The 23,154-nt window shown below is 38.7% G+C and overlaps 1 protein-coding gene across 1 annotated transcript in view; it reads left to right on the top strand.

Moving 5' to 3' along the window:
- Positions 1 to 14,077: 14,077 nt before the first annotated feature.
- The window catches only part of LOC128733089 (bromodomain adjacent to zinc finger domain protein 1A), a 35,432-nt gene continuing 26,355 nt past the window's right edge, over positions 14,078 to 23,154 (top strand). The window contains exons 1-2 of the mRNA XM_053826694.1: positions 14,078 to 14,254; positions 14,490 to 14,807. Coding sequence (XP_053682669.1) covers positions 14,142 to 14,254; positions 14,490 to 14,807 — 431 coding nt within the window. The 5' untranslated portion in view covers positions 14,078 to 14,141. The remainder of the gene's footprint in view (positions 14,255 to 14,489; positions 14,808 to 23,154) is intronic.

Raw genomic sequence — 23,154 nt, 5'->3', positions numbered from 1 at the left:
TCGTGGTTAAAACTACTATGACAACAAGCAAATCGCTGACTATTTCCGTGGTTAAATTGACTTTTCTCTCATACTTCTAATGACAATATTTTTGCAGCTTGATATAACAATATTGAATTGTCAACAGGACCATAAAATTGGTAACTTACTAACTGTAAGAATATCATGGTAGTTTTAACATTTTTATGGGTTATCGTAACAGTATAAGTTTAGTGCTTTTCAACCGACTATGGAAACGCGTTTCTTGATGACAATTTTATGTTTATTTTGCCCTTTTTCTTTCTGTCATTTGAAACCGCACCGCCATTACGAAAAATTTGAGTCACGAGTGATGTGCTTAGTTGTGAGTTTTTTTGTTTTTATTAAATTTTTTTTTGATATTATGAACAGTTTGTTAGTGCAAAACAAATAATAAAAAAAATCTAATCTTTAAGTGACAAATTGCATTAAATTATTTTCTGTGTACGTGAAAACAGGTTGAATTATTTTACTGTGTAGTGTACTAACAAAAACAAACTGCTAAACTGTTATGGTGTAATCGGTGTTATTTATAGCTTGTCTGTTTTATTTTTTTAATTGCGGATGGCGCTGGACTTCCGCTCTAAACAGTTCAATCGGTGGTTTAGACGTGTCCGTGAAGTGTTTTTGGATAAAACGCGAAATGATGTCCAAATATTTCCATTTAACTTGACTGCGGCGAGGGAGCTGCGGGATAGACTGTTGGAAACGTATATTTGGAACTGTAATAAAGGCAATTTATATATCCTATCTGCATGCAGACCATCATCTATAGGTAGTATTCGATATTTTTTGATTGTATGAATTATTGGTATTATCTTTTCTTTAATATTCGTCAGGTATATTTGGATTACTACACATGAGACGCAAACTACTAGGAGCAAATTGTGATAAATAACTTTTTTAGGAAATGTACTGGCTAAGCTATGGCTTTACGATTGCCAATTGCAATCCTTGAGCGTAAAATATACCCTTGTGAATTAGTCAATGACCTGGTGAGTAACGGTTGAAAATTTAATAGTCATAATTTAATTGAAATGTTTTATACAGATCGAGTAATCCTTAAGCGACAAACATGTTCTTGAGTTAGGCCTTAGAGAGATCGCAATATGTGGAGGCGCGAGTGGAAAAGCACTATCACAAGCGATTGAGCAGAGAATCATTACTGAACATAGATTGCAAATTGCATCAAAAGTTGCGAAACACAAGAATCTTGCAGACAGGTATGCATTTAATGTTTTTATTGTATTAGCTATTAATATGCTTTGATTTCAAATTCTCTTTTATAAAAATTACTCAATCTGAGCAATTACTTTAGATACATTAATTTCTCTTCCATGAGTAGGTGGTTTGTTGAGTCCTTCAGCAACCGCCAGTTTTAGTTTCATGTATAGCATGTAACCTAACCTAATAACCCAATAACCAACACTCTCTACTTTTAAAAGCCGCAATTACCGTCACCGAGAAAAATTGGAATAATGCGAACGATTGCCATGTCCCCATTATACTATATCTGCTCGATTTTTCGTACTTCTGAGCGATAACACTGATCTTGAATAACTGTCAAGAATTGCGTTATGAAACTCCCTCTTCTGTTGAGTACTCTTACCACTGCGTCCATTATTTTGAACTATTGTGCTATGCCCGTTTATTTCTTTTACTGTACGCTTCAAGCTTACCTATCACTTGTAAAGTAAGTAATAGGCTCGTAGCTGGAGCGAGACAGGTACCAATCAGGGATGACTTGGTTTTTGAACGTTGTTACCTTGATCGGCGACGCAAAGCAGATCTCCCTTGGCTCTGATAGACCATTTTTGGGATACTGCACTCTACGTCCTATTAGTGCTCCACAATTGCAGAGCAAGTGTTCCGAGGTATCACGCTCGGCATTACACAAGCGACAAATGTTATCTTGTACGAAACCGAGATTCCGAAGATGGTATTTACTCGCACAATGTCCTGTCACAAGACCGGTAAGCGTGCTAAGATTTCTTGATGTCAACTTTTGAGTAACTCTAATACACGGCGTTATAATTTTTTTGATTGTTTGAGGGATTGTACGGCCATCCAATTGGCCATGCCTGTTCGGCTCTCCCGTTGTGTCAGCTCACTTTTCAGCACACAGTCAGGGATGCAGCGAAATGGATTTGGAACCGTGAATGGAGGGTTAGATCCACATCTGGCTGGTTCGTCTGCAAGTTCATTCCACTCTATAGCGCAATGACCAGGAACCTAGTACAATTTTACCGAGTTCACTTGGCTTAGTTGCCGTAAGAAGCAATTGCAATCCCAGACAATTTTTGAGGAGCACTTAAAAACTTTAAAGGGTTTTAGTGCCGCTCCCATACCAATGAAACACAAATTTCCTCGTAACTCGTGAACTAATCAAGCAAGTGGAACAAAATATGACATATGGGTGTTTTTGGAGACAAGAATGTTTTCTATGATGAATTGAAATCTTTCCCCGCTTCAGGCGAGGGGGCTCCTATACAAATGAAATACAAATTTCCTTATGACTCGAGAACTAGTTAATCAAATGGAACCATATTTGGCATGTGGGTGTTTTTGGAGGCATGAATTTTTTCTATGATGAAATTGGACCCCTCTCGGTTTTTAGGAGTGGGGGGGGGGCTCCCATGCAAATGAAATACAAATTTCCTTATAACTCGAGAAGTAATCAAGCAAATGGAACCAAATTTGGCATGTGGGGGGGTTTTGGAGCCAGCATTCTTTTAATGATGGTTTGAGACCCCTCACCTCTGTGGTAGGGGGATAAGGACTCTCATACAAATAAAACAGAAATTTTTGCGTAACTCAAAAACTAATCGAATTCGAGCAATTTTAGATTCTTTCATAAAACATTAATCTTGTTATTGATTAACCACCAAAAACTATCAATAGTAACATTAGATAATTCAGCGTGCGACGGCCACACGCCGCGAGTGTTGCCGGCGACCTGCAGTCGGAAGCGCCGGCCACTGTGAGGGGCAGCCCCCCGTAGAGATTACCTATATCTAGGTTTATTTTGTTCTACCAGCTCAATAGGGGCAAGATGGGTTAGACTGAAAAAGACTTGTGTGGCACTCTATGTTTGTCCATATATCTATATTTTTGAATTTATTTATTGTTGTTATTAAATAAGTTTTTAGCTGGCCCGGCATATATTTTATCCACAAAACAGTTAATGCGGCAAAAGGGTAGTTTTCCGACATTTCACTTTTTGTCTGATATAACTTTTATTTTGTTTCGTTTTATTTATTTTGGTTATTTTTGGATTTATATTATTAGTGATTTATCTAAATAAATGATAAGCTGCTTAAAATTGAATTCGTAGAAAAACGCATCGGATACTTTCCTTAGGTGACCCGTCTTGCTCCACCTGACCCTATATTCTATTATAGCTGTTATCGCTGCCTGGACGACTGTGGGCCAGTCTCCCATAGCTACAGATATTCTTGTTCTGGGACCGTACACTCCAGCACCCATTTTGACTTCCATTTTTGACCTGTCGGTATAGAACTTGATTGAACCACTGTGGAGGCTAGGTCCCTCCCCAACTCATACCGAACGTGAGGGTTCGTTTAATGTGTATGGGATGTCATAGTTGGTTCTAGCTTCCATCCAATCACTATTCATTTCCGCAGCTGGACCGACAAACAGGTAGAAGATTCAGGATACTCAAGTGACCGGTTTTATCTCCGTCGAGTATTGTCTTCAATCGTTTAAGTGTTAGGACACTTTTCTTAGCCTCTAACTGAACATGTTGGTTCAGGGGTAGTAAGTGGAGGATAGCTTCTAGAACCTTTGAAAGTGTGCTTTTCATTGCTCCAGTTACGGCCATGCATGATAATCGTTGAAGTTTGTTCAAATTTTCAATAGCTGTGGCTTTTATTAGTTTTTGGCCACCATACCTACGAGGCATAAGCTATCTTAGGTCTCACAACGGCGGTATAGACCCACATCACCATTTTTGGTTTGAGGACCCATTTTTTTCCTACCAGTCTAGAACATACCCATAAGGCAGTCTGCCTTGCTAATTATTAAATCTAAGTGTGCGTGCCAAGATAGTTTAGCGTATAGGATTACTCCTGAGACGAGACTCTACATTTAATTTCTTCCTTAAGGTGTAGAGATTGTAATTTCAGTTTCTTCTTCCTAGTGAAACAACACAAACAATTGTTGTTATAGAGGGATTGATGCCCAGGCCTTCTTTACTACACCAAGGCCCTCTGCATTCTATCCGATAACACGTCGTCGAATTTTCAAAGAACCATGATGACCAAATCATCAGCAAAACCCACAAATTCGAAACCTTTTGCCTCTTAGCTTCTCACAAGATCAGGTCCAAGACTTCCTGCCTCATAGCATTCATGAATGTAGGTTCATTGTTTTTATTAGCAATGTCGATATTGTTTAACGAGAGAAATTCTAAAAGGCACTCATCTCGATTGTTGATGTCGGTGCCAGCGAGGTGGTGTGGCTGTCAAATCACATACATTGTCCATGTCCCACTCATTGGTTTTAATACCTTTGGTGCTGGGACCTACTTAAAGGTTGATTCGTTTTAAAACAACTGAAATTAATTAGAAAGCAGTTAAACGTAGCCTTTTAGTTATAATTTAACTATTATTAGCTGTTATTTTCGATACGCTGGCTGGTTCCAAATTGTCGCCATTCATGGATGTTTAGTCCGCAAAATTTTGACAATTTCACACCCCTGGTCGGTGCTTCCGCACAAAATGCGATAGCGTTGGCATCGCAGCCGATAATACAGTCTTTGTTGACTTCTATGCAGAATTTGACGAACGCCGCAACCTCTTGAGTTGCAACCTTAGGAACATCTCCAGGAAAATGGGGCGATGCTACGATAATATCGGATTTCCCTTGGCGATTGATACCTCAACTCTGATCGCCACTATGTCTCGTTTGATGAACTCTGTAATGGGCAAACAATTAATGTTTGCGTTGGCCAAGACAGCAGCTCTCGGAGGATCATATTTGTCATCATAGAAGAACTTACATGTTCTTGTTTGAATACCTTGTATTCTTCCTTTGTAGACCCAGGGCTCTTGAATCAGGGGTGGTACTGCGATTTTCGTTTCGAGTGATTTTAGTTCGTTTCGCCCATTCATTTAACGTGGTCGAAACGAACCAAAATCACTCGAAACGAGAATCGCAATGTCACCCCAGGGCCAGGTCCACACCGTGTTCGATAAACCTCCTGAAAATCACGCCCGAAACAGCTTTCGCAAGTGGAAGGTTTATCTGCACTGTATTTTTGTGATTTTTCCGCTCACTGGCATTTAGGAGAGACGGAATTATTGGAGGTTTGGCCTCATGGAGGCCGTAGTTTTCTTACTACCAGTAGCCGAACACACTTTGGATCGAGGGGGAGCTGGCTTCGTGTGGTCTCGCCTTTCCCACGTATATTACCGGAGTTTCCTAGAGACCACTTTTTTGGTTCCGCTCGAGGTTTCCACTCCTAGCGCCGAGGTTGCGACCCCGTTGACGGCCGAGCGTATCATACTCCACCCGTTTTCGAGGGTCGAAGCATCTAGCTTTAAGCGCACGTGTACTGCTATTAGGTAATTGTCCGAGTCGGTATCCGTACCCCGTAGGGAGTGTACGTTGGTGATATTCGAGAAAAACCGGCCCTCGATGTGAATATGGTCGATTTGGTTCGAAGTTCATTGGTCAGGTGATCTCCAGGTGGCTTTTTGGATATCTTTGTGGGAAAAGAAAGTGCTTCTGATCACCATCGCTAGTGATCATGCATCGCTGGCCGTTGTCGTTCGTATCGGTGTGCAGGCTATGGGACCCGATCACCGGTCTATACATTGCTTCCCTGCCGACCTGGGCGTTCATATCGCCGATGACGATCTTGATGTCCTGTCGTGTGCAGCTGTCGTACGTTGCCTGCAGCTGCAGATAGAACGCTTCCTTCTCGTCGTCGGGTCTACCTTCGTATGGACAATGCTCGTTTATGATGGTGTAGTTGAAGAAACGGCCTTTTATCCTCAACACACACATCCTCTCGTTGATCGCTTTCCAGTCCATTACGTGATCCTGCATTTTTCCCAATACTACGAAGGCCGTTCCCAGCTCGTCGATCGCTCCACCGCTCTGGAAAAATTTGGCTTTACCGCCACGGATCCTCCACACCTTCTCGCCTTTGCGACAGATCTCTTGCAGTGCCGCGATAAAAATGTGAGCCAAAATATTTCGGGGGATGGGCCAAGGCCGCCAGGCCCCCCTGGCTACGTGGCTGCTCCCACCATTATTATTACGGCAGATAAAATAAAGCTAATAGTATTTAAATATTCACCGTGATTATATAACATTTCGCCGAATTTTCGCGGAAAACCAATTCTCAGTTGACTATAATGCGGAATATAGTGTTAGCGGAATACCATTTCGCGAAAACCCTTTTAGCGAAAAGTACTATTTCGCGGGTGCGATCCTCACTTACCCGCCGTCGCTCGTTCGGACCCAACTGAAGGAAAGTAATAGAGGGCAGTAGACCTAGGAAAACAAATAAACCTAGACAGAGGTGTTTTCTCTGGGGACTGCCCCCCCTCGTAGTGGTCAGCGCTTCCGCCGGCAGTACTCGCGACCTGCGGCCGTCTCGCCCTGAATCATCTAGTGTATATAAGCAGTTTTTAGTGATCTTGATATTGACTAATGTTTATGGAAGAATTTTTCTCGAGTTCAATTAGTTTTTGAGTTTTGCAAAAATATCCGCTTTATTTGTGTGAGTACAACCCCTTCCAGAGAAGGGAAAACCCCACCTCATCCAAAATTTGGTTCAATTTGCTTGATTGGTTCTCGAGATATGTAAAATTTGGGTTTTATTTGTATGGGAGCCACCCTGTGTAGTATAGTAAAATATTTATAAACTCTATTATCCGTTGATCTAGTAAACACAGATTCTTGGATATGCTATTTAATATACATACTGGGAAGTACAAACTTTACAACTGGGCGGCACAGACGTATTTTCATTAGCAGCACTAGCTAGTACAATAAGAACCTTCCCTGGCCCTAAAAACCGCATACAAATTTTCACTCCGATCGGTTTAGTAGTTTCCTAGTCTATAAGGCACATGCAGAACAGACAAAATTCATTTTTCTGTATACCCAACAAACATTTTTGTTTAATAGTATACCTTATTAAAACCATTATATAGCTAATACCGAGTAGCAAACGCCTGATAAGTTGTTATATAACAAAAATATTTGTTGGGTACAATATTTTCTTTTTCTTTATATTTTCCGCAACATATTTTTAAGAAAATTTGCATCTGTTACTTGCTTCCGAAATATCGAACATAACCGGATTGCAGCTCTTTACAAAAACTAGGAATGAGCCAACACCATCCAGCAATCACAACATTTAGCCTCTATTGTGCGAACGGTATTGTTGCCGGGTCCAAGATCCACGTCATAGATCTTCTTGATTCGTCGTAAATACAATACAATGATCACGGTTTGCTCACCAACAGATGTTTTATATCGGAATCCACAGGCCAGTGAAACTTTTTATTTTATTAGGCCAGTGAAAAAAAAGAATCAATCCAAAGTTTTAATCGCCGTCATCATAACTCCATACCGTACGGACTACAGGAAGCACCATTTGTGCTTTAGGTAAAGAAATAGAAAAATCATCTTTTATTATCTTCAAATACACCATAATAACTCTTTTTAGGACCAGCAATGAACTCGATTAGGACTGTTTCAAACGGTTGAGGCTAATATGTTGTTTTCCAGGTACAGTGTTTTACTGGATATTTCAGCAAAAAAAACAGAAGTAAATACGTTTCGACAGAGGAAAGCGGCAATATAGTAGACCGACAGGAATCAAAAGTTAGTACATATTTTTCCTGACCGGTAGAGTGGCAGGTGCGGAACAAGTGTAGCATCCAGATGATCAGACAAACCAGTTCGAACATCCTGCCACACGTACAAACAAAAAGCAGGTTCTGGAACTGCCAACGATGGCTGATTCGTGTCGGGAATTGAGGATTACACTTTCGGTACCTTCAGTCGAATAATTCAAAATGACATCCTATGTAACACCAGCTAGACCAGTGATGGCCAAACTGCGGCTCTTGAATTTGGCCTTTGCGGCCCGCGAACTGGTTTGATAGATGGCGGACGGACACTATAGGTTGAATTTATTAATGTCAGAAGTCATTTAGGGCCGCGGATCTATTGGGGAGATCTGATTTAGCCCGCAATATGCTTATACCGTGGCCACCACTGAGCTAGACCATCGTCAAACTATTTCCGTCAGCAGACACTGGAGCACAATAGACTTCTAAAACCGATCAGAGTCACAATTAGCAACTCCGAGACTTTGAAATATTTCAATCGTAAAATCTACTTCTACCAGCAGTTATGACGTCCTACTTGATCGGAAGATTTCGGCCGGCCTTTAAACTACCCCGAAACTACGGCATATCCAACGAACGAACGAAGTGAGTATTTAATTTTTGTCGTATTTCAATGTTTATTCAATTTTGTTCATTTCAGTCGTCTGTTATTCAAGTTGCTGACACACTACGAACGGACATAACGAAAACATCGCTCACAGTCGATGGTATTTATTATGTGGTTAATCCAGGATTTGTTGAGCAAAAAGTCTTCACCTCAAAAACTAGAATGGAACGTAAAAACGCTTCCGATGCTGGTTCCAAAAATTTAGCGTACCGATTTGACCACAATGATATTTCAGCTGGGAATTAACGATTTCCTGCAGTTTGATTTTATGGATGCTCCGCTAGTTGAATTACTGTTGCCTGCTTCAGACCTATTGCACTCTTTATCTGCATTAGACAACGAAAGACAGCCGGCATTTTTAGATTGCCGTATGACAGACTTTCCCTTAGAACCGAACATATATAAAATGCTAATTATGTCGGTTGTACCAACCTGTTCTGATGAAATTGATCAGAAACCAATTGTTAAATCACTTGACGGAGATCACCTTTGCTTGCCATTTATAACAGTTGAAATAACAATATTTTCAATGCATGGTGCACGGTGGAGAATCTTATCCTGTAGTTAATTGGCATCATGGATAGGCTTAAGTTAGACGTGTTGTCTGCAGTCAAGAATACGGCATATGTCCAGAAAACTATTTCCAGGATTATCGATTTTCCCATCCGTACAGGATTCTGCTGTATAATGCCCCCGGGAGATGTTTCCAATTTATTCGAAGTCCCAATAACCGATGATCGTCATTGGATGTGCCATCATGATAAGGATTTTTAGAGTAGTAGCTACACGGGCTCGACAACTTTGAGGTAAATATTGGTATGTGTTAGTTTAGCACACGTCTAAAACCGCTTCTCATCCCAAATAGGATAACGTGAAGTCTATGCCACATTCGATTAATGTTCAGGCAGTTCAAACTAATAGGTAGCCAGTGGTTTCACTTCAGTATATTCCAGCTAAATATGCCAGATCTGACCGGCTCTGCTGCAGGCTGAACATCGCAAATTGTGGTTTTAGCCGCGGATGAATCTATACTCGGAATGCAGGTAACCACAGTCAGCAAACCTACACTGCAGAGCCACACCAAAAACGTACGTAAAATTTCTGTTAAAATTATAGTAATCTACGATATATATGTATAGACATAACCGATTGTTTGTTATTTGGATTGTGAAATAATGAGAAATCCGTCTAATTTATTTATATATTATCGTTCACATTATGCTTACTTCGAAAGAATCATATGAATCTTTTGCAATAATTGAATGTGGTGCATCTGCAAGTATACTTGAAAGTTTCTCTGCAAGTATACCTGCAGGTGCACCACATTCATTTATTGCAAAAGATTCGTTTGATTCATTCGGAGTAAGTATAACGTGAATGATCATAAAAACTATAAAATTTATAGTTGAGATGACTACGTTCATGGTTATTTCAACAATAGTTAATAACGTCATTTTTACCACGAAATTGTCACGACAACCAACTCGTTCCGTTCATTGCGTGTTTAAGATGACTATTTTCTTGTCAGCAATATCATACAAAACCTGGTCATGATAACAAAACCATTGTCATGATGACAATTGTATAGTTTTAAATTATAGTTGTCCCAACCATACATGGTCATTTTTACCATAAAATTGTCACTGCAACCAGCTAGTTCCGTTTATTTTTTTGTCCAAGATGACTATTTTCTTGTCACTAAAACTATACAAAAAGTGGTTAAGATAACTAAAGCATTGTAATGATGACAATTTTATGGTATACAGATTATAGTTATGCCTACTATGCGTGGTCAACCGTACCATGCGTCCATTGTTCAAGCTTATAGTCGAAATAACCATGAAAATGTTGTCTAGACCAGTTTTCCCAATCGGTTGAAAACCACCATACTTTTCTGGTCAAGCTTACCCCTAAAATGGTAGAATTTACCATGAAATTTTTCTGTGTGTATATTAATTCGGGTAACAAAACTTGATGTGGGCTGTACGAAATGATGGCAGTTTGAGATTATTTCAGCAGTTTAATGCATTTTGTCAAATATTCATACAGTTTTGCAATATATTTTTCATCATATATTGCGACATTTGCCCCTATTTAGACTATCCCGATTTACACGATTATCACAGTCGAATCTCGCACACGATTTCGCTCAAAGAAAAGGAAGTGAAAAAGAAGGGGAAGAAGAAAAAAGAAGTCAAACTCATTAGTGGTTCAAACTAAAAGCCACTCTACTCTGAAACAAAAACCATGGTACCTCGCACAATTTTGCAGAAAACGCATGCTTTTTGTCAGTAGCATGAAAAATCTATTCAAATTTACCATGATTCTTGTACAAGTAATATGTTCTCAGTTAATTTTACCACCTTTCATGGTCATGCCTAGTAATTTTGACTATACGATTCTGTTATTTTTGTTATGTATCGGGGTAACGCCGAAAGTAACGCATAGTAATTTTGACCAGAACACTGCTTAAGCTAAACAGAAATCTTTTCTGCAAAAATTCACTGGTGTGTCCTCTTAATTTTACCCTCTAGTATGGTAACAATTACCATAATTCTTGTTTCAGTGTAGTGTCAGATTAACAGTGCAAAATGCGGTACATAGATCATTTTGCGATGACGTCATTTTGCCGTCAAATGACACCACTTGGTGGTTTGTTTACATGTTTTTTGTCACATCCAGCGGTTTCGATGTGAAATTTCGTGAAGGATTACTGCATCAGGTGCTTTAAAATGCATGTAAGGTGCTTTCTCTTAAATAAAAACTATAATTTTTTATCATTATCTGCCGGACAAAGATAGAAAACTCAATTCAAACTTTAACACCATGTAAAAAAACCACCAAGTGCTGTCAAAAATGTGTGGTTAGGAGCTCCCGTGTAATGATCTATAGATCATTTTGCGATGACGTCATTTTTCCGTCAAATGACACCACTTGGTGGTTTGTTTACATGTTTTTGACGTAGGACTACGTCTTTGTTTACTATCTGGGATAGGGTAGCACTTTGTGAAAACGAAAATAGAAGTGTAACGTTGGCATGAAAGATTTCAAATGCTAATAACTACTAAACTACTGAACGAAACTGAACAATTTATATGTTGTTGGAAAGATAAAATGATCAGCAATTTTATGGAGGGACGAGAGAGCAATTTTATGGACGGCGTAAGAGGGGGGGCTCCTATACAAATGAAACATAAATTTCCTCAAAACTCGAGAACTAATCAAGCAAATGGAACCAAATTTGGCATGTGGGGGTTTTAGAAGGTAGGATTTTTTTCGATGGTGTACTGAGACCCCTTCCACATCTAAGAGGGGGGGGGCTCCCATACAAATGAAATACAAATTTCTTCATAAATCTCGAACTAATCAAGCAAATGGAAGCAAATTTGGCACGTGGGGGTTTCAAAAATCAAGAATTTTTTCTATGGTGAATTGAGACCCCTTCTCTTTAGGAGTTTCAAATATTCAAATATTATATAAATAACTTGAGAACTAATCTATCAAGAGGAGCCAAATTTGGCATGTGGGGGATTTAAAAAATAGGATTTTTTCTATGGTGTACTGAGACCCATTCCACATCTAAGAGGGGGGGCTCCCATACAAATAAAATACAAATTTCCTCATAAATCTAGAACTAATCAACCAAATGGAACCAAACTTGGCATGTGGGGATTTCAGAAGGCAAGAATTATTTTTATGGTGAATTGAGATCCTTCCCCACTTTAGGAGGGGGGCTCCCATTCAAATAGTATACAGATTTCCTCATAACTCGAGAACTAATCAATCAAAAGGAACCAAATTTGGCATGTGGGGGTTTTTGAAGGTAAGAATTTTTTCTATGGTGTACTGAGATCTCTTCCCCTTCTCATACAAATGAAATACAAATTTCCTCATAATTCGAGAGCCAATCAAGCAAATGGATCCAAATTTGGCATGTGAAGGTTTATGGAGGCATGAATTTATTTTATGATGGTTGGAGACCCCTGGTAGGAGGATAAGGACTCTCATACAAAAAAAACAGAAATTTTTGCGGGTGTGCCATATTTTCATGCTATGTAACAAATGGTAAAATGTGAAAGTAAACTAGTAAAACCTCCTCGAAGCAAAAGACAGTGAATCGACGCCGTTAACTTACGTGCCTGTTGCTATTCATGCCAAAAGAGGACATTCGAATGGCACGTCATATTTGCGATGAACGTGCTTTGGCTTTAATGTTATTTGTAACCAATGACCCTTTTGAAGGTCACAAGCGAGTAAAAGTAAGATTATTGAAACATGTTAAGCTACGCATGATCATATTTTATACAATAATCTGGAGGCTGGTCATTCATTACTATTTCAACCTTTACACAAGTGCTTTTTTATAGAAATCTTCAATGCCTCAATGGTTGCAGGTGTTATACTTATAAACCCACATCAACGTATTTTCGAAGCCGTCATTGCATTCAATGAAAAATTGAATCTGAATATTACGCTCTCTTTTAAAAATTCACTCAAACAATGGGACTCACAGATTCTTATAAACATACATATGCCAGAAATGCAGTCTTTGATCTAATGATCTGATATAGTCCTACGTCACCCTTTCGTACAACCCTTAGGGCTGTATACCTTGTAGTTTTTGTCACATCCAGCAGTTTCGATTTGAAATTTCGTGAAGGATTACTGCATAAGTTTTTGTAAAATGCATGTACGGCACTTTCTCTTAAATAAAAACTATAAATTTTTATCATTATCTGCCGGACAAAGATAGAAAACTCAATTCAAAATTTAACACCATGTAAACAAACCACCAAGTGCTGTCAAAAAAGTGTGGTTAGGAGCTCCCGTGTAATGATCTATTGCATTAAATGATTATCACAGTAGTCTAAGTAGTCATAAGAGGGGCAATAATATTTTTCTGTAGAATGAATGAGAATGTGACCTCAGTTTATCCAGTTTAGTGAAAGCGAAATGAGAATAGAGCTTGCTAAGCCCAGTGCAAAAGGCTACAAAAACTTATCGTTTATCACTCAAACGTATGTTTTTTTACCGGGGTATAACTGGGGGAAAACAAAAACAAACGTGTAAAATCAATGTAAAATCTAACAACAGCAACAACAAATCGTGCGTCGATGTGTGCGTACGATAAACGTCAGCAGGCTCAATAGATGTTCGTTACGCTGAAATTCTAGCGTGCCACCCAGTTGGCCCAGATCGAGACTCGAAGTTCGAGTATAGTGGCATGACTGGCATCATCAGAGATGCCAGAAGTGAAGACATGTCTTCATTTTGAAGACATTTTTGTTACAAAGAAGACTTTTATTTTGAAATGTCTTCACTTGAAGACATGTCTTCACCATGCAATTCAAATGGGTAAAAAAATCTGGAAAGCCGGAAGAAGACAAATGAAGACATTTTTCTTGATTTGAGAAGACCTTTCAAAAACTCACCTGGCATCCCTGGGCATCATGAACATTTTTTAGACAAATCTGGCATCTCTAGTTTTTGACAGCTTTTGACAACTATGATTGTTGCTGAGAAGAGGGAAAACTCCAGCTTCGGTGGAAAGTAAAGCAAGCCCAAAATTGTAGCTGGTAGCTAAGATTTTTTGTCCGTTCCCAATAGTAGCAACAAGAGTCAGGATGCCACTGCTTCGTAGAAAGCTTTTTGAAAAAGTATCCGGAACAGAACGCTTACGAGATAGTGATGAAGTCTTTTACTGCGAGACAACGAACGAAATATTTAGTAATTATGAGTAAGTTTCCAGCCAGTGCGAAGTAATTGCTTTTAAAGAGTCGTTGATCAGCTTCACTTCATGTGTGGAGCACGCCATTTACAAGACCCACAGCTGAAAGTTTGCAATGCGAAGTGATACGAAAAGTATTTTTCTTCTTGAAAATTAGCTTAATTCCATGTCACAAAAATGATTTAAATTTGGTCAAATTATTTCGTTATGAGTAAAATTTTAATATTTTTCTTGTTTCAACTAGGGATTACTTTCATCGAGTTTTGCTCATCTCGTCCATCGTATGGAGTTGTTCAGTAACAGGGAAGCCGAATTTGACTTATGCGGAAGCATTAGAGTCTGAAAAACAAGCTCGAAAAATATTGAAAAAGTTCCCGCACGCAATCAAGGGTCCGTTTCTACTGATAGCTTCTTATACAAAACGTTGCTCGTTGAATGCTCAACTTGATGACGTTTTTGGCTTCATTAAAGATCGTTACTTTAAAGGAGAAAAATTAGACGCAGTTGATCCTAATAAAAATGTATATCGCTGTGCGACCGTACTGGAAGTGATTGCATCTGGGTAAGTAGGCGATTGTTTGTTTTTTCATGGGTTACATGAGCCAGAAATCTTTGGTGTTAGTTACGTTTTGTCAAAAAAAAAAACTGGAAATAGGTTTCAAAGTACTAGTGTAAATAAAATTTTTTTTTATTTGACCCCCCTTTAGGGGAACATTGTAAAAACCATGCGATTAAGGAAAAAGGACTCTTTTTCATGAAAGTATACTCGAAAGTAGCTTAGGCTTTGATTTTTATGCAAAAATAATTATCTGGACGAATCGTCTATTTAAATTTTCTTGTTTTCTATCCCCAACCAAGTGATCTATTCCTATAAAACCCGATTTAATCCACCTAGTGGTGAAAGGAATTTTTGTTATACCATCATTTTATTTTAATATGGGCATTTCCAGCTCAAATAGCAAATCGGCTTGTGTCGATTGTGTTTGATTGGAATAAAGTTTTGCTGATATATTGAATACCTTACAAGGATTCCTTTTCCATCAAACATAATATTTTTCGCCAAGAGTAACTTTTCAGAAGGACGTATTTAGAAATGAGGTGTTTTAAAAAAATTATGTCATAACTACTTATTTGATCAAAATGAGGCAAAAGGAAAAGTATAGTGGGAAATTAGATGTATTTTCAAAACACAATAGCACTGAAAGAAAAAAGTTTGCAAAATCGTTCTGCCAAACCCTTTTATTTTCTATTGCTCATAGATATATTTGGAAATGTTGGGTTTAGAAAGTTGTTTTAATCATTCCAATCAAAAATAGTCGAGTTGTAAGAAACTTTTTAAGCGGTTTAAGCTGGAAATGTTTATATAGAAATCGACACGTCTTCGGAACTTAATTCAATTGTTTATTAACGCTATGTTAGTTATCATCCATTCCATATGCATCCTCGCGATAAACAATCCAGAGTGTATTTTAACATACTGAATAACTTTGTAGAACATTGATTTGAAAGCAATAAAAAATCGTGTGCAAAGTTTCTGAGCAGAACTGATGCAGAAAGTGGTTTCTTTAAATAAATCATTATATTTCGCAACCAATAAGAGATATATAATTAGTAAGTGCAGCAAAATTGCTTGTTTTAATGTGTTCTACAATTTTTGTGAAGACACCATTTTACGCATTTACGGATGCATTTAAAATCACAAAAATCTGCAACATCCTATTTGGGGGATTTATGGTCACCCTAATAGTGTAGGAAAATATGCTATACATGTATTTTTATTAATAAACTGCTCCAAAGATACACCCGTTTGAAAATTACGCATTTTTACGCTATAGTAAATTAGGCTTATACAAATTTGAAAAAAAAGTTTGTCACCCCCCCCCCCCCTTTGAAAATTTTCGAAACATGAAGGGGCAAAAAAATAGTGTCATATTAGTCTGTTGCATTTTTTAGTGACAAGCAGATTTTTTCACAGTTCAATATGAGTTAACATCTCTAAATTATCCAATATGTGCAAAGTTATAGTTATCTGGTTAGTCTCGATCAACTTTCTTTCACGAACTAAGCTTTCTGTTTCTGCTGCAAGTCACAGGCAATCTTTAAGTTCCCGACGTCGAAAATTGGGGTGCCTGCAAGCAGACTTTCGGCTTGATTCCATTTTAATTTACCTTGTTTTAAGAGAACCGAATTAGATGGAGGCAACAATCAAATAAACAATATATTAGTGAAATTGGTACCGCTTTTGACTGAGATATTCCGATTTTTGAATTGCAGTGGGATTATTTTTTTCCGTCAAAGGTACTAGATAAGATGAAAATAGAAACACAATTTTTCGGGGCTCAAAATTGGTCGTTTTACTCCGTATTGTCCAAATAACTACCCTAATTTTGGAGGTAGGGGACATAAAACTCAACGATACAGTTTTTACCATTCATTGGATGCATGCAGCATGCAGGATGTCACTGAACTGTTCGAAACTTGAAATTTTCGAAACGGTGTGCATCCTCAATATACAAAGGTAAATACGTTATTGTTGGAGAAGAAGCATCAGCTGAGGAGAGGCCTTATATTCATGACTAAAAGGTTGACCAAGAAACGTGAATAGCTTCAGAGATTTGTTTTCTTAAAACATGTCGATAGCACAGCATAAGCGTTCCAAGTAATAAAGTGGCAGGGACCTAAACTGCCATTTTCACACTATGGTTAGATTACGATACTATGTCGTGGTTACCGAGTTCTGAACTAGTAAGTGACACGGATTTCGATTATTAAAAAAAAGGAAGGTAACTAACCGAGTGACACGGAGGTTCAAAACAAAATTCAAATGAAGGCCAAGTTATACGTTTGTGGCTCTCTAAGGTGATCCTGTGACACTCCACTATTATCAAACTGGTTCATCTCTACCAGGATGCTTACTTTATGTGCTTGGGTCGAAAAATTTCGAAGTTTGAAAAACTTGAACTAAAATTTAAGTACTGTAAAAAATATTTGTATTAAAATTTGAATAATATGGAAAAATAAACACTGGTTTCTTCTCTTTTGTTTGGTTATTGAAGGTTTAATGTTATTATTTTTTTCTTGCCCCCCCTTCAACAATATTTTGAGACCAGGACATAAACTTTTCAAATTTGTATAAGCCTTATTGCAGATACGCTGATTTGCTGCTTATGTTAATCCTTATTAGTTACCAGGAATGGGCAGTTTAATATACAAATTTGCAATTTTTCCTCACAGTAAAGTAGAAAACAACTCCCCTGTCCCCTCATTGTTTAGCCAGAAAGCGGATATTAATATTCGCCATGATTGTGCAACATTGCGCCGAATATCATTTTGCGAAAAACCTTAAGCGGAATGTACCATTTCACGGAAAACTTTTTTATGGAAAGTACCATTTCGCGATCCTCTCCTAACTCGCTGTCGCTCGTTCCAGGAAACCCATGTAGACCTAGAAAAACAAATAAACCTAGACAGTAGTGATTTCTGCGGGGAGTTGCCTCCTCCCAATGGGCGGCGCTTCCGACGGCGGGTCGCCGGCAAAAATAAATTCAAGACTCCAAAATCTCCCACATGCCAAATTTGGTTCCATTTGCTTGATTAGTTCTCAAGTTATAAGGAAATTTGAATTTCATTTGTATGGGAGCCCTCCCTTCTAAACCGGGGAGGGGTCATAATTCATCATAGAAAAAATTTCTGCCCCCTAAAAGCCCCACATGCCAAATTTGGTTCCATTTGCTTGATTAGTACTCAAATTATAAGGAAACTTGTATTTCATGTGTATGCGAGCCCCCCCTCTTAAAAGGGGAAGGCAGGGTGTCGATTTCCTGGAAAAACCTGGAAAATCGGGGAATATCAGGGAATTCGTTTTTGGATCAGGGAAATCAGGGAATATCAGGGAATTTCGAAATTCAATCAGGGAAATTTTGTTTACCTGGCAATATTGTTGATCAACTTTCGAATCAAATGAATTTTCGTGTAAAATATACGCAGATTGATCGGTTGAATTAAAACTTGTTACATATCTAGTGGCGATTCGATTATCTTTCAGTTTGCCGTAAGTTTTTTATTTGTTTTGCGCCGTACAATTAGACTTCACTCGCTGTAGTGCTCGAAATCGGCAATGGCAGGCCTCACGCACTTCACGGTGCACCCATCAAGAGCACATAGCGGGATACATACTGTTATTTACACGCGATCTACAGCGTTTTCACCAATTGCAGAATTTTACACTCAGAAGTCCCAAGCATTGATCATCTTCCTTCAGTGTCCGTTAAGGGTTACCGGGAGCATTAACGTTCTGTAGAATTTGCGTTTATGCGAGTTGGCAACCTTCGGGACTGGTTCAGCTGGTTACGTAATACGCAGAAAGCTTACATGTTTCTCTGTTCTGACGTGATCCGCAGTGAGCATGCGACTCTTAGCCTGGTTCTTCTCATTTGTCATTTTCTGGCATTCGACATCAAACAAGCTGTTACACTCACCCTTATTCTGCGAGGCGAGTGACGTAACTAATTTGAAGTCATCGCGAATGAGGTGACAATTGTCGCCTAGGTGACACGGTTTGTCACTTAGGTGACACGGGGTTGTTACCTAGGTGACACGGTTGTCACCTAGGTGACAGCACTCAATTCGACTCGCCGTGGCGAGTCACGGCGAGTGACAATTGTCGTATTGAGTCACGTGACTCGCGGAATAAGGGTGATTGTCTTCCCCACGTCGTGCCTATCACTTCCCTCGTAGTTGTTGGCGCCATGGCGGATCCTCCACAGCCTACTTACGTCTTATTCCCTTTCGTCCTGCTGTTCTGCGATTCGTTGATCAAGCTTTCTGGTGTACTCCACTGCAACGTCATATGCCGTAAGCCGCTAGATGTTGAAATGCAACATCCTCTCAGTGCGAGCCTTCGCCGATTTCGATAACCTTGCGTGGATCTTACGTCGAGATAGTGGTCAAAGTCGCTAAGAAAAGACTGTATATTGTGACTTCCAAAAAGTTTTGACCGTTAAACACGATCGATCTGGGAGCTAGAGTCTTGAATTTTCAAGTCGTGCGCACCCCATAAATCCTTTCGAACCTGTCATAGAATTCGTCCCTAGCAAAGCAAAGCAAAGTCCTGAGCATTAACCGTCACTAGACATTATCCTTCTTTATCGACAGACTTCGCAGCCTACTGTTAGAGTACAGGAAAATTACGGGGTCAGTGCAACGATCCTACGATTCCGTCTAACAAAAACCAGCTAGCCGAGATTCGAACACAACTGGCTTGTTAGATCAGCATCGTACCTCGAAGCTAACTGGGCGGCTCAATTCGTCCCTAGTACCATCGAATTTATGATTTGTTGGTGACTATACGTTGATAAAGCTGTAGTTGAAGAATTTGCCTTAATTCTCATCACCCATATACGGTCATCGGACCGAACGGCCGGCCACCGAACTACCTTCGAGTCAATGTTACTTTCAAGCCTCGATAGTTGCAATCCAAAATCATGACACACAGCTTTAGTCTTAACTGTCCACCATTGAGGGTTAAAATATTTGCCATTTGGACATTTTCCAATAATATATCTAGCTAAAGTTTTGCCGTACCTCGAAGCCAGCAAAACGCACATTTTTGTACCAAAAATTTTTGGGGAATTATCTCCCTGGGCATGGCATAACCTTGAGGATTGCTTAACTGCAACCAGGTCCCAGGGCTGGTCTGTATCTTTACACAAATGGAAGATGCACACTAGTGATGCCAAATGTGGTGAAGCCTACCAAAAGTATTTTTGAATCAATTTATTTGGCAGAACGTTCAAAATGGTAGCAAGACGTTCGAAGATTCGATTTACGAATCTTAATTTATATACATATACCTATTTTCTATTGATTCAGGGCTTTTGGTAAGGTTAATCACAAAGATATTACCTGTGACTTGGCTTGCCCGAATCGCGAATTTTAATCTATCCAGGGCAGTTGCCCAAGGGGTTTTCGTCTTTTTTTCTTCTTTCAGTTTGTTTTCGCTGGAAGACTAAGTAAATGTCGACAAACTAACACGACCTGAACAAGAAAAGAATCTGGAACAACACGATAACAACAATAATATGGACCAATAACTGATTCAGGTGATGTGACGGGCTACAGAGAATCCAGGTAAAGCTAACAAAGAAAAAGGCAAGAGAAAGGTAAGCGAACCAGTGATATTCAAAATTTATAATGTTTTCTAATAGGTTTAAATATTACTAAGTTTATTATTATTTCTTCAGCGAACAACATAACATGGTTGCATACTGAATGAAAACTTGCCTAGAAGCGGGTGTTAGATTGGTCGACAGTAACTCAAAAACTCATTAATACATTTGTCAATCAATTGAGTTTTCTTTTCAGTAGTTTTCAGAAGTATTAAGCGAACAAAGTTTAGATTCACGTCAACGCAATGCATATACTGCCATTATGCACATATCAAGTATGTACACTGTTGATGGAGATATGCGCATGATGTTAGTAAAACAATATTTTAGTGGGTGACATTACCTCTAAAGACTCAAAAAGACAAGATTTAGAAATTCTAAAACCCTATAAAGTATCTTAAAATCGATAAAGCATTACCAAATTCAAATTTGCTTCCCGACTTGTTACTTAGTTAAGAAAGGAGAAACGTTCGACGCGACGTACCTACTCATCTGACTTTATCACACGTCTTCAGACTCATATTCAGCCACCATGAACAACTACATCGCACTACAGTCAATTGGTTTTATTTTGAAAACCTATCCAAAGACAGTACTGGCCAACCAGTGTTCAACCGGCCGACATAGGCTAGTCCGTCTGGAAGTACTGTTGCAAGATAGAAGCTAAAATTTATTATTCTTTTGGGTTGAGCCTTGAAAATCAAGCTGCCAAGCAGCTCCAACTCAACACCCCACAAAAAAAAAAAAAAAAAAAAAAAAAATTTTTGGGGAATTATCTCCTTAACCCCATGCTTTTTGCAGCAAAGATAACAAGCTGGAACTTCCAGGAAAGTTTTGTTTTAGTTTAACTGAAAACTCGCAGACATGTGTCCACCTTCCAGCGGTAAAGTTACTAGTTTGAGCTGACTGAAAATTAGCAAGATTTGTTATGTTTACACGGCTGTAATTTTTTTGTATGTAACATCTAAGTTTTGTGCAAAAACAGGTCGATTAGATTATTTCTCAATCTTTGTTTCTTTGGATTCAAGTTGATACCTCAAACATAACTGTCCCTAGACTCGATAGAAGAGGGCGTTTTCGAAACGTTGGTAAGAAATAGGTTAAGAATCTTTGATATGTGTTCGTAAAACATGAAGAAATCTAGCTTTAGTTTTCAGCAGCTCGCATAAGCCATGCTAAAGGGTTAAAAACTTAAGCCAGAAATCACCCAAATAAGCTTGATATTCGAGTTTTGAGGGTCAGGGAAAAATATTTGAAACATCAGGGAAAGTCAGGGAATTTTATTTTTGGATTTGAGTCGACACCCTGGGAAGGGATCGTAATTCACCATAGAAAAAATTTCTGCCATCTAAAACTCCCACATGCCAAATTTGGTTCCATTTGCTTGATTAGTTCTAGAGAGAAAAGGAAATTTGCATTTCATTTGTATGGAAGCCTACCCTCTTAAAGGGGAGATGGGTCATAACTCGCTTTCTAAAGAGGAGAGAGGTCTCAATTTACCATAGAAAAAAATCTTGCCTCTAAAACCACCTACATGTCAAATTTGGTTCCATTTGCTTGAATAGTTCTCGAGTTATGAGGAAATTTGTTTTTCATTTGTATAGGAGCCCCCCCTCCTAAAGTGGGGAGGGGTCCCAATTCACCATAGAAAATATTCTTGCCTACAAAAACACCCACATGCTAAATTTGGTTCCATTTGCTTGATTAGTTCTAGAGTTATGAGGAAATTTGTATTTCGTTTGTATGGGAGCCCCCCCTCTTAAAGTGAGGAGCGGTCCTAATTCACCATAGAAAACATTCTTGCCCTCGAAAATTTTCACATGCCAAATTTTGTTCCATTTGCTTGATTAATTCTCGAGTTATGAGGAAATTTGTATTTCATTTGTATAGGAGCCCCCTCTTAAAGTGGGGGGAGGAGTCTCTAACCATCATAAGAACCTTCCCTGGCCCCAAAAACCCCTACATGCAAATTTTCACGCCGATTGGTTCAGTAGTTTTCGATTCTATAAGAACATACCGATAGACAGACAATATATTTTTATATATAGGATACTAGCTGACCCAACAGACTTCGTATTGCCACAAATTAACCTGTGTTGTACATAAATCATGAATCTCGGATGATCTTTGTCACAATCTCGAGTTTCGCAAGTTTCTGAGGAGTTCAACCTTAGATGATTCATTTTGGCAGTTACGTAACTATGAAAGCATCCCAGGTAACCAATAAGCATCACCAATGCTATTCAAATGTAGGCCAATAAGCATTTAAGTCGCCTTAAATGCTACTTAAATGCTATTTTGGAAAAATATACAGTTACTATACTGCTAACCTTCTTATAGTGCTGACAATGCTAATTTACAGCTAATTACCGACACGAAGAATTTGAATACAATTTTGGATGCCAATTTACAACACCTATGCAATCAAAAAGCTAATATACAACAACGTGCAGTATAAAATGCCAGATACGCTAATTTACTGCTCATGTTAATGCTTATTATTTACCAGGAATGGGTAGTTTAATATACAAATTTGCAATTTTTCCTCACAGTAAAGTAGAAAACAACTCCCCTGTCCCCTCATTGCATAGCCAGAATGCGGATAGTAATATTCGCCGAACATTTCGCCGAATATCATTTTGCGAAAAACCTTAAGCGGAATGTACCATTTCACGGAAAACTTTTTTGTGGAAAGTATCATTTCGCGATCTTCTCCTTACTCGCTGTCGCTCGTTCCAGGAA

Source organism: Sabethes cyaneus, chromosome 1, assembly GCF_943734655.1.
Source record: "Sabethes cyaneus chromosome 1, idSabCyanKW18_F2, whole genome shotgun sequence".
In the NCBI taxonomy this organism is placed as follows: domain Eukaryota; kingdom Metazoa; phylum Arthropoda; class Insecta; order Diptera; family Culicidae; genus Sabethes; species Sabethes cyaneus.
Note: the sequence above shows the minus strand (reverse complement) of the source record. Positions and strands in the feature narration are given on the sequence as shown.